This window comes from Spodoptera frugiperda, chromosome 30 (genome assembly GCF_023101765.2).
Source record: "Spodoptera frugiperda isolate SF20-4 chromosome 30, AGI-APGP_CSIRO_Sfru_2.0, whole genome shotgun sequence".
NCBI classification, from domain to species: Eukaryota; Metazoa; Arthropoda; class Insecta; order Lepidoptera; family Noctuidae; genus Spodoptera; species Spodoptera frugiperda.
The window spans coordinates 10418144-10431879 of record NC_064241.1 but is presented as its reverse complement, the minus strand read 5'-3'; the positions used below and the strand labels follow the sequence as shown (position 1 = coordinate 10431879).

Genomic DNA, 13736 nt, shown 5'->3' with positions numbered 1-13736 from the left:
AACAAAAAGAAAATATAAAACTTTAACGTTTGTTGTAACAATCATTCGTTAAGATCGAGTGTGTTTAAATATATTATAAGAGGCACTCTCAATAATGTCCCTATAGAAAGATGCTTTTATATTTTATACTCTAATGTGAATAATATTTGAGTTCATATTCTAATGGCATTCGTGTGGCAATAAAATAGATAGCAACGACTGTAGGATATTTTACTGGTACCAATACAAATATTATGATAAAAGTACCTCTAATGTTTAGATGAATTATTTTTAATAGCAATCAACTTTAGATATTGGTATGTAACATGATTGAAAATGTATTGAATTGAAAGTGCATGTAAAAGTGTCTTAAACTTTCTTTTTCTATTTTTAGTAATATTTAGCGCAAACCCGAAGCTGCAAATTGCCTAGCGGGTTACCGGAGCTCCAGTTTGAAAAGCAGGAGTAGGAACGGGATGGTTTTTAGTCAGTAAGAGTGTGAAACTCACTCTCACCTTACCCAAGACGGGAGAAGTCATTGGATGATTTTCGCCCTCAAAAAAGCATTGGAGTTGTACCCAATGTTTGCCATAGGTTCGTCTTTCACCCCAGTGATACTAAACTCAGCAAAGTCAGAAACTAAAAGGATTGTAGCCACGTAATTACAAATGCAACATTTCCATCAAGTGAGAATGAATAAGTAAGAGATTTCAGTGGAAGTTCCATAGTTTACCACAGCGAAACACACGATACAAGTCGACAACTATCTAAATAAACTATTTACTGTTGGCATTTCGTTGAATTCTCTCTACTTAACAATGCATGTAGGTAAACGTCAATCAAAGTTTGAAATAGACATGTACTGATTCGTTCCACTTGAAAACTAAATGCTACTTAAATAGAATGTTTTGTTTTTTGTTGCTATTATCTTGTCTTAACTGCAATTCATTCTTTTTACGACTTTATATTAATTCTATACTGTATTCTCAAAGTCATAAATATCATCGTCATCATCAAATCAGCCATAAGAAGTCCACTGCTAAACATAAGGCCTCCCCTAATGACTTCCAGTTAGTTAGTTAGTTGGTTTGAAGCGAGCTGCATCCAGCGACTCCCTGCGACCTTTATCAGCAGTGGACATTATAAAAATAATAAAACATAAAAATTATATTTTCTAAAATCCTAGCATTATTTTTTACTATTTAATTAGTCACTTGAAGGTCTATTTTTATTGTTATAACGTGGCATATGATTCGACAATTAAAACCAAAATTCATGTTTTTAAATCTGTCAATTATCAAAAAGTTCATAATAAGAGAATAATCACCGCTATTTCCCGGAATTTTTCAGACGAAAATAAACGTACGTAAAGTAATCCGTCCAATTACGTACTTTATGAAAATGTTGCAAGTGTGAAAATGAAAACGAAATAGGTGCCGAGAATTCGTCACATTCGTTACGTTAATAAAAGGCGCCCATTCAACGGGATCGAGACGCAATTCTCATTGAAAAGGGAATATAAAGGACTAGCAAACTGGCCTGGCTTTGCACCGATTCAATTCCGTCAGTGCATATGTGCCTTTATTTTTAAGGAGAGGTGAGGTGGAATTGTAGGATTTAAGAGGGACAGTTGTATTGTTTCAGAAAATCATATTTTTGCTCGTTTCGCCATCATATCTGAAACGTCTAAGCATATTGGGTAATACTATCAATTATGATTATCAAGTCTTCATTTTCGATTTTTTGTAAAGCCTTTCGTTTGAAGTAGAACAGGAGTGTGATATGTTCAAAACATTCAATTAAAATATTTGAGCGGCAATTATGTAGAATGTAGAATTAGGTTCTCATATTCAAAAACGTTTTGATCATGCAAACCTCATTACTAATTGAATGATTGGATACAATGATTAAATTGTAACCGACTCGTGTATGCCACGTTTGAATATTTTGTTAATAGGCTGCAGCGAGCCGTGAATTAATTTCAAGCGATGTTTATTATTCCTGTTTACATTTTTGGAATTGTACCCGGTAAGTATATGGCAATGGGCTTACCCCCTGTTTAATGGGATGATGTTTCGTTATACATGCCTATACGTGCACCCTTCGGGGATTAAAAGACGTGACGTTATGTTTTGTTTACTAAGTACAGTAAGTATTGTATATAGGTACAAGTGTTTTTGGAAGGCATTGTTGTCCTATTATAAATTATCTTTATTACATTTGTAATAAATAATAAACACTTAATCTGCTTCGGGTAATAAACCTCTGTAATAGGTACCTTTATCAGGTATTAGAGGTATTATTTCAGATAACTAAAACCAAGTCACGAAATAATCTATCACTTACTACCTAACACGAATATTAATCAAAAGACAGATTAGCCGAAAATGCCGAAATCAAGTTAGGCAGTTGGCAACACAAACAATGTGTACCAACATTCAGAATCCACAATCCGTTGTACTCCAAGGGATATGTTTAATGGATTTGGGTATTGGTGCCAAAGTTGGTGAACTTTGCCCTGTTGGGGAGTGTTGGTGAATTATTAATGTTGCAGACGTGAGTCGGCCGTACGGCAGCGCAAACATACTACATTTAGAAGATTCATTTTGAGCCGCGGAAGTTTGTGGGATATTTCATCATAATATTTTAATAGGGTTACGGGATAAGTTAACTAGCTAGCTAAATCTTATAAACAGGTTGTATTAGACAACCGGCCGGCCTCATCTAGTTATTTTAAAGATCTTGCAAAAATAAATATAATTTATCATTTATTTATTTATAACATTTTTACTGAATTTGCCATGGCACCAGAATTGTATTTGTTTGAACGAAAACTTTAGGTAGTGACATTAATTTGTAAATAGCTAATTACACCTAACTGATATGCTTAATTTCCATACTAATGCAATAATTTTATATTAAAGTCATCAAGCGTATGAAATTAAACTGTATAATGGCACAGTTTAGGTCTAGTTTTAATTAAAACGAACATAAAAACTAACAATCCCGAACTGTCGGAGCTGCGCGCTATCGGAACGTATTTGGCTCGTATTAGCTTTCGTATAACCGGCTAAACGGTCCTTACGGCGCTCCCCCGGTTTATTTCCGGCATTACGGTTCAATTCCGGTGTCCACGTTAGCATCGAACGCGATGTTCATATCGAGTTTTTAATTGAAGCAGTTGGCAAAAATCCAATTAAGATCTGTAAATGGACATTAGCTATTGTAATACATAAGCGTTTTGTTTATAAAATCTACCGATCGATGTCTAAAATCGAAGTTCGCCTGCTTTTCCACCAGATATGTGCTGTGGATGCGTTTGGCATCATCACCTTCACCTTTCACCTTGAAGACCTTTCACCTAATCTTTCTCACATAAGAGTTAGCAATTGTAATGATTTCAACCATAGCTGCATAGGTATTATCGGCTCCGTCGTCAATATCGATATTAAATACAGTACAATACATAAATATTTCCTTGAATTCTGTGAAAATCAACACACGAACAATAAGTGGTCTATTATACAACGATTTCGCATTGTTAGTTATTCAATCAATCGATTTTATAATTGTTTTGCTATCAAAATGTGCACACATACACATGCTTTTATGTAGCTATTTATGATTTCAATAAAAAAATGTATAAAATAATCAAAATAAAGTTATATTTCAAAACAGCGCTTAGTATGGCGTAAACAACATTAAAAAATAACTATATTCGAAATTCGAAAGTAGTTTGACATTCGGACAAGTTTGCAACTTTCCGTATTGTAAAAGGCAAAGGTTTAATACAATATGCATGTATTCAGCCTTATCGCACATAGTACAAGAAAAATCTCGAGATATCTTTGTCCTGCTTGCGAGGCTTTGTGGGATTTACACCTTTCAAACTCTTGAAGAGCTCCCGAGAGAAAGTCGTGGTTCAAGTTTTATGTAATAAATGAGACATTTTAACGAGTTCTATAACGTATTGTTAAGCATGAAAATATTAAACTAGGCTCAGGAAAAGTATTCTTTAGATTGAGTTGTGCTCGTGTCGATTTGGATTGTAAATGTCTATAACCCCTTTTTGCTATCAACATAATAAAAGCATTGTTGGGAAATAGTAATTCTGTATTAACTCATAATGATTTAGACCATGAAGTCACTGGTGGCAAAAATAGCCCTCAGCTCGAGTAGGTAGTTTCTTTTCCCTCGAACGAGAATTATTATCACGCTATCAGGCAATCAACGAGTTTACTTAATGGCAGTAAACCCACCGAGTTTTGAAGGCTGAATAAACATTATACCCTCGCCACTCAATATTGAATTATAAACTTTTTAAATGTCATCTTCTTCACACATCTTATGAAAATATTATTATTCAAAATAGGTCACTGTGTAAAAACAACTTTGTAAATCTCTCAAAACTTCATTCAATTTCAAAGTCATTGAAACAACTTAGAGTTTCACAACTATCGCAAATATAAACAGCGAAATTTTCCGTAACATTTTCTATGCTAATTAGAAGATTATTTGTTCCGTTAGGAAAAACCCAGACACAATTACTTAACAACAAACAGCTCCGTAGCTCGCTCGTTACTTCTTATAAAATAAAAATAATGGATAAACATTTTTGGGCTTTAACAGAAAACATGCTAAAGGAAATTGTAGCTTTTATTCGGGAAATAGGAATAGCCTCCGGTATGCAGGCTCGGAGCCACGAGCCGATCAATTACTATTATATTTGTAAGCACACCAACGATGTTAAATTATTTAAATGAAAGTCAATATACAACCGCACTGACCTTTTACAGCTCAACTGTGGAATTATATTCTAAACCAATTGTATTTTAAATCATTCAAAATGGTTAGAATATCCCTGGGTCAACAAAGGACGTCTATGGCCGCTTTTAAATTATGCAAAGGGAAAGGGATTATGCGAATATTTACGTAGATGTACAGGTCAACGAGGAAGCTGACGCCAAATTAATAAGTAACAGAATATCACAAAGGTTTCATATCGATGGGCTTACATAAATAGAGAAATAGCTTTGTGTGGTCTGTGGTCAGTTTGTTTTTGTAAGTTGGCACTCCCAACATTTAACGGAGCGATTTCATTTTTTGAAATCAGAATGTTCATAGGAAAAATGTGAAAAAAATATATCTATTCCTTTCTGAGGAAAAGTAATTAAAAAGGATGAAATGCGATATCCACCAAGCATTATACAATTATCTAACAAATAAATGATTTTCTTTTTATTATTTGAAAGCGAGGATATGACAAGCACTTTCTTTTGCTGGCTTGGCTCCCGAAAATATACAATTCAAATGGAAGGTCTATGGGTATATCTATGGTAAAGTCATTCAATGAAACTGTGTCGAGTTTCCTATACGACTTATGTTAGTAAAAAATACACACATTTCCTTTTATTTCTGCTTGGGCGTGAACGTACAGCCTTCACCCAAAATGGTGATTGTGTAATATTTGGGCTGATGCCAATCCGCGTCCACCTCGCTAATATCGTAGACGGGCCAACAATTTGGAAGGTAAATCTATGGGCCTGCATTTTTAACGGACGTTGAATATTCTGTTGAGATTCAAGATGAAAATAACTTGAGTTTTAGTGCTAATTGTTTATTAAAAATAACGTAACTTATTATTTGATTACTTACTTAATGTTTTTATAATAAATTTAGTCAATATTAATTTTAAACTTACTAAAGCATTAAACTAGATTTAAATGCTATGATTTCTCGGACGAACACAAAAAATCCAAAATATTATTTTATTGGCAAGAAAAAACATTACTAGTTTATGAATAGGATAACATTAATACTAATTCCAAAGCTAGTTAGATACTATTTACTATATAGACAATAGACATAGGTAGAATATTTTTTATTATTGTCATTACAATATTAATTTAGTTACTTATGTTTGTACATTAAATAAGATATAGGTACATAAACGTAAAGCTTTGCTAATCAAACTCCCTTCATATTGTTGAGGTTGATGTAAATAAAATACTGATGTCTATATAATATACAGAATCCCTCGTAAGGAACACCTATTCTGTTGACGACACCCTCGGGATAACTTGGCCAACCCAATTTTGGGCCTAAAGCAACTTAATACCTAAATGATTAATTTTCATTATAAAATTAAATTCAACGCGCACCTCTCTGGTTTGTGCGTAAACTGATAAAGTTTTAACATCAGTTGTTGAGAACATAATGTAATAACATACCATCGCATGGCCCTCCATGGATAGATGATATTTTTCACAGTAGATACCTTTTTTTGAGAGGAGAATCATCTGATGTTTTCTCTCGCCTTGGGCGACTCGAGACGGAGTGTCAGTCTCTTACTAACTAAAAACCACCCTGTTCCTTCTCTTGTTTTAGAGCTGGAGCGGGTAACCCGTTAGGTAGCTCCGGATCAGGCATTAGCACTGCTGAGTCCCACAACTGTTTTTAAAATAATTTATTAAAATACATTAATTAAAGAACCTTTTATATTTTATGTTACAGCTTTAAATGCATTACATTATTGTATAATCGACTCTAACAATTGTGTATATAGCATCAAAACTAGATAACAATAATCATAACAAAATATTATTAAAATTACAGAACACAAATAGGAACTTTTTCTTAATATAAACTATCTGGCCAGAGATATCAATAAAAGTCATAAAATGTATAAAAAAAAAACACCCTTTTTTTCTTTCAGAAAATTAATGGCTATTCCTTAATTCTTCTCGGCTAATTTGGCCAGTATTTTAACCATTATCATGTGTGTAAAAAGTTTATATAGGTACTACCTATAAAACAGAACAAATAAGAACTTTTTACTATATAAAAAATAAATGGCATGTGAAATCTATGAAAGCTATAAAATGTATAAAAACCAAATATTTTTTTTTTTTATAAAATGTATGGCTATTTTTTTTTTCTCCAGATTTGGCCAGTATTTTATTAGTATTAATTATAATAATTATTCAAAAAGGTTTTATACTTTTAGAGATCTTTATAATCCATAAAGAATATAAAATAATCTCATTCGTTTTAATAATACATTTTGATAATCACGTCCTCTAAAATTTTGACATTCATACTCAATTAACTAACAAATTAGTCCAAAACATCCTCAACCCGTAGGCAACCTTGGCCAACAATGTCCACGTAAACCACAAAACAATAATGGGCATGTAAACAAATAAGTAAATAAAAGAAACTAATGTAATTATATGTTTACCTTCATATATACTTTTCTGAATACATAATAACGTTACATTATCTGTGTTCGGTTTTCTCGCTTGTATTTGCCCTGAATGAACTGGAAATATAATATATTTCATATTCCAATGCCGTTCGTTTTGTTTCCCACATCATATTTTTGTTGTTCTCATATGTTTTGAATAACTATACTTTAAGTCACCAAGAAAATACCACATTTTTTCCGTAACAAGAATCACAGACAAATAATGTTCCGATAGTGACTATTAAACCGACAATACTGAGATTTAACGTCCCTAGTATGATATTTATTGCATTTTGAAAACTAAGATTTATCGTTTCATAAACAGTCATAAATAGTCAGATACTTTAAGACCCCATGGGAGATAGTCGTGATCATTATCATCATCATAAACAGGAATGCATCTGCTGCTGAACAAAGCATATCCTTTTAGGATTAGGTTTTGCCATAATTCCTGCCCTCGGCGGGCGCCTTAGGAATCTCACAGTTAAGTCATTGAAAATTTTGAAGATTCCATCGGCGACTGGTACCCGGGTCAATTACAAACATACTCATTACACAATCGATCCAACAAACACATGAATTTCGGTTAATATGAAAGCTACAGAACGAGATTAATGTTCTGTCCGTGTTAATTAGTTTCGACTAATCAATTCATGTGCGTGCGGTTGGCAGCAATGAAGTTATGATTGGGCATTTTGCATGCTTATATTAGTTGAGTATGCGGAAATCTGTTTGTCAACAGTACATGTTTTGTTCATTAGGAAATGCATTACAATAAAATAACAATTTATAATAAGTTTATGTAGTGCCATTACGTGCAATAATGTGCACCTCTGCCTACCCTTTCGAGGATAAAAGGCGTGACATTGCACAATACATATAAAACTTTAGCTGAGTAAATCTTTTTCTTGTATTTTATTGGAAAAGAAAGGAGTTTTCAAGTAGAAAATTCGATGAGAGAAGTAATACGTGCTTGCTGTACGGCCTTAGTTCGCCGACGTCTGAGAAAATAGTGCCCCAGAGACCTGTCCGGTTCACTTTTCTTAACTTTCTCGACTCTTCTTTTTATTTTCCAAAAAGTCATTCAACTGACACGGTTTCCAACCATATATCTTTGCTGTAGAGTTCGTTCGGAACACGTTGCACAAACGTGCACAAAATTGTACTGAATAGGAATTGCTTCTCTCGACATTTTCAATTTGACCAACGAAGCGAAGTTATATACAAAAAACAAAAATAAGTAAGCGCTTTTGTCAGTGTTACTGCCACACTCAGAGACATTTTATGATCACTATTCCTTAGTCGGTAACGAGTTTGTATCGAAAACAATATCTAAGAACTATCATTAGTATTGTGGACTTTGACAATACTGATTCTATTTGATTTCAAAAGAGTAGAATCATATAAAGAAGAACAAATAAGAAACTCCACAATACAATAAGTCACGTTCCCAAGCAGTTCCTACATAGAAATGGCGAGATCATTGTGTTTATTAGTGCATAGCTTCGACAGAGTACATTCGGGCGCGACGGGCCCCGACCACAGCCATCCATTTGCCGTCTAACTGACATTATTTGCAAACCGCATGCAGCCACCGCTCAATCAGACTGCGTACGTAGATAACTACATCTAGATTATCATATTATTATGTAACAAAGCTCATTTGTAGATGCAATTGTTTATGTTTAATAATAAAGTTTAATATACCTTTAAGGAATTATTAGCATGTAACAAAACTCATTTGTATAGATGCATTTTTTTATGTTTAATAATAAATGTTAATATACCTTTAATATAGGTAAGTTTCAAATAAGACTATCGTGAGACATACTAAATTAACTAAAAATCACGGTTTACCTAAGTAAGAGTATCTGGCACTCGAAACTAATAGAGCTTTTCTCCAAAAATTTATATGAGTAAACCGTATTTTTTGTTAATTAAAATAAGACCTTAATAATATATTTTTTATCATCGTCATAATTCAACAGGATACAAAAGCGAAGTTGCTATGTAGTCAATCTTAAAAAAAAATGGTTTCAATTTCATATTTATCTATGTTATGTACCGTTCTTAAAACATATTTGTTTTCACTACAGCAGTTTTAGAACTGCTAATAGTAGCCGAATATGAAATTAAACACTTTGAATAATAACTACTTAAAATCAATTTTAAAAGACCAATGGATAGAGGTGATTTCATTATCTGTACATAAATACCAAAGTGTGCATTTCCTTAAGGGGGAATAAAACCCAGTAAAGATGAGACGTGTTCAAACAAAATTCTGAAACCTGAATAACATTTAATTTAAAAATAAATGCTCCAGCGCGGCTCTAGCATACATTTGCCTTGAAAGCAACATTTTATAAAGTCAAGTAGCTCATTAACTGCTATACATAAAGAAAAACGAGTTAAAACATCAAAGATATGCAGTTTATGAAAGTAAATGCATTCAATGTTTCAGTGCTGGGAAGGTGATGGGTCGAGGACAGGCGACAGCTGAGCATTGGTGTGTTCTTCATTAAGACATACTTATTATAATTATGTATACATTCATAACTAATATCTAATACCAAGTATCCTTGTATAATTGTATCCTATATATTATACAGTATATTTGAACCCATGACCTAAATTCACTGTTTAGCAAGTTTAGTCTATTTCGATATTAATCACATAGTGGTGTAAAATATAAATTGCAGAAATTCATTGATAACTCAACGAGCAAATAATATGTACTTATAATTAAAGAAAGATTATTGAAAAAGAAAGGCCCAATATCTACTTCTACTACATATCCATAAACAGGCTAAATCACAAACCTAAAGTTTGAGACCTCAAAGTATCAACGAGAAAATTCAATTTATAAAATCCTACTAATTTTTATAAAATCCTACTAATTTAATCGCATGTTATAAGTTATAGCCACCCCTGTGCTTTAGTACTACAACAAACTGTACTTAAAGTATTCCTCAGAGACGATTTTATTCGTAAACAATTGTAGGACTAGGCTACGGTGAGGACTGTGTTTAAGTAACCATTTAATGACTCTGAGTGCGGCGGTAAGAGTTCAATCCCTTTTATGTAGAGCAGACTCATAGTCCAGCTGTGGAATATCAAGCGTTGTAGATTATGATGATAATTGTATAGTAGCCAAAATAATATCTGTTAATTCTCCTTGCTTGACTTGCTGACCGACTTGTCAACGAAACATTACGCTACTTTACTACTTAGGTACATTATCTATGCACCCCTAATGATACCGACTCACCGAGCCACTCCACTTAATCATACACAAAGGTAAATTACTCCAACTATGCACAAACAGTAATTTCAATACTAGAGCAAACATTAGAAAAGTGAGGTAATTTTCCAAATGATACCCTGATTACCTATAAATAGGGTTTCTATTGGCTAATCATGTAATCCGTTGTCAATAACTTGGGTAGGCCGGCCAATTATCTACTTTGTAGTAAGCCAAGGTATCTAATCGGTTTGTTTTGTTCTTTTACTAGCCTCTGTCAACCGGCTTTGTCCGCGTTCCTGTGGTATAAAAAATATACTATCACCCAACTCAGCTTTTGTTGGAAATGTTGAAATTTGATCAGTAGTTTTAGCGTGATTGACGGACAAACATCCAAAGAAACAAACTTTTATAATAGCGTGGTTGTGTGATTTTTATACGTCGACCCATTAATTAGAGATAAGACAAAGACATATTTAAATATATTACTGCCTGTTTCATTTCAATCGAAAGGTGTGATGTAGGAAAGTACCTTGCTAGTTGTTAATGGAAATAAGTTAAAATAAACAAAATAAAACTTTTACTTCCTTTATACCAATGTTCATCGTCATCATTAACAATAAGAGCCACATGTGCCATAATCTCCTTTCTCCATTTGCCACATTCTCCTTCTCTAACTACTTCCCCAATGGTGTTATTAAGATTGATTGACTTCTTTATGTCCGATTAATACAATTTCCTAAAGATCCCGTAAAATAACCTCGCTATAATAAATTGGGAAATCATACAATTCCGTCCATAATGATTTTATTGAGATTTTACAATACGTATTATTATTATATAATAAAATGCATGGATGTGTACAAGTACATTACTGATATTCACGCTTAGTTTGAAAAAATCCACCCCCCCCCCCTAATAAAAAGAGCTCTTTGCCTAAAGTAAAAGCTTCGAGGGGTGCCTAATGACTACAAGGCCAATGCATGGGGTGTCTAGATACAAAAGACGTCGGCGATAACTGCATCGCTTCGGCTCACAATGCCCGGGTTTATGGGGTACTCTGAAGTCGAATCCCATTGAATCGGTTACGGCAAGTGAGTTGAATATAAATTTGTTCCTACATTTTAGACATTGAAACTTAATGAAATAGTTTTAGATGTCATTTAAACAATTCTAGTTATTCAATTTCAATCTAGAAAATTGTGTAACTCTTTTGTTTAGTTTCAACGTCTATAATATAAATATACACCTTTAAAATACTGATACTACAGCGTGCATTGTTCACTAAGCCGTTTGGTATTTCTAAATGGCACATAAATTCTGCTACGAAACCCCGTAGCCCGTAGCCCGCTGCTACGAGAGACGCGACGTAGCCTACGCTACGCTACGTATGCGGATACAGGAATGTTCGCAATTTATGATTGCACTCAGCCGATCCGCGATCTGCCTCTAACCCACTCAGTAACACTTACTAAATATTTTATACTTATTCCTATTCTTATTTCGTCAAAGATAAAAAAGAATTTTCCAATTGCTTTTCTTTTTTAACCACTTTCAGGAAGTTATTAAATATTTAAATATCTATTAAAAGTTATAAGAATTTACCAGATAATTTTAAAAGAAAACCTGGTAACCGTGGCGAAGTATAATCATGAAAGTATTGTACGACTAAGTCTTTATGTAACCGGTTTCATGTGGGAAACAAGAGTAAACTAGCGGTGCGCGCGAATTCAATGTTCGCGTATATTGTGAGGGTGCGGAAATAAGTGAGGCGGTACGTTACCATGCGTGAGGATGTTGATGGTCTCGTTGTGGAAGTAGAAGAGGCTGCCGACGCAGCCGGCCCAGCTCTGCAGCGGGCGGTAGCCGGTGAGCACGTACGGGTTGAACTGCAGGTGCTGCGGCATGTCCCGCCAGTGCAGCAGCTGCACGCCGCCCGACTCCTCGCCCTTGCTGGCGCCGGCCCGCTTCTCCTCCGGCGCACTCTCCCCGGCCACTTCAGCCCCACGCTCCTCATTATCACAGATACGCTCTAACGACTTTTTCCTCTTTTTAGGTCCTTTCCCGTTCACTTCTTGAATTGACATATCGAACATTTTTGTACATGTATCAGGTACACTCTGACCGTCCCTCATCTCCGCAGCGTGGCAGCGCGTGTCGCGGGAGGCTGGGGCACGGATCCGTTCCTCACGTTGTGTACCCGCATGGTCCAGCGTCGGCTGAGTGGCGGAGCGCGGAGTTTTGTACAAATATCACAGTTACAGCATTAGTGTGGAGCGTGGGGTGTCCGTGGACGCCGGCGGTGCCAGTTTTCTGTTATTCTCTGGTGGAAGAGCGGGCCGCGGCGGCGCGGCGACTCGCGGCGGGTCGTGGGCTCGGAGGGCGGGCGCAGCGCGCGCGACTGGCCGGGCGCGCCGCACACCCCGGCTGCTCATCTCGCCCTGCCCCCCGCGCCCCGCACTTTTGCGCACTGCGCAAACCTGATCAGCTGATTCCCGCCAGAAGGTCGGCCCCTTAGCCTGTGCCCGTTCCTTGCACTTTCACTCATTGTCCGAGTGTAACACTATTCTCGTTTACACATGAAACTTTATAAACTCACCATTCATATCTACACACGACATTTTTCTTTTTTATAATATCAGAATCCATATAACCTGACTGTCTAAGAAAATATAGCTTAGAGTGAGTACTAAGCTTTTTCTAAAAATAAGTTTTTCTGTAGAGTTGAACTTGTAAGCTTTCAGGTAGGTATCAAGACTTTCAGGGATATGAACTGAATTTAAGGTTTACTAAACGTTTAATTTCTATGTAGAACTAAATGGGACTAAAACCGTGCGTAAGTTACGTTGATGTTTATAAAAATAATAAATATAAGTAACGAAGTTTTAACACTCTGCATTAGTTACTAGCGACATCTGGGTGTAAAATGTGCAAACGCTTAGATAGGCTTCAAACTAAGTTAGAATTCTACTATACAGAGCCAGTACATGAATCAACAGTCTTTCTTATTTCAGGTTCTCTTTGTATATTGAATTTTCGTTATTTTCATTAAATAGGTAGGTATATATTGTGTATCTCTATCTAAATGCATTCAATAGTAATTATTCAATTGTAGGTATCTGACAAATTGGCATTGGGATTATAATGTAGGGAACTATTTGTATAGGTACTATTTATTTGTAACGTTTTGGTTAGACAAATTAGCAACAAGCAATCCTATGTGTCTCTTTTTCTTCTCCTCTAATAATATCTTCTGATTTGTTTCGTTGC

General features: G+C 35.0%; 1 protein-coding gene across 1 annotated transcript in view; it reads right to left on the bottom strand.

The window, feature by feature from the left end:
• The window catches only part of LOC118269550 (progestin and adipoQ receptor family member 4), a 93914-nt gene extending 81009 nt beyond the window's left edge, over nucleotides 1-12905 (bottom strand). The window contains exon 1 of the mRNA XM_035584691.2: nucleotides 12250-12905. Within this exon, the coding sequence (XP_035440584.1) occupies nucleotides 12250-12601 (352 nt within the window). The 5' untranslated portion in view covers nucleotides 12602-12905. The remainder of the gene's footprint in view (nucleotides 1-12249) is intronic.
• Between the last annotated feature and the right edge of the window lie 831 nt (nucleotides 12906-13736).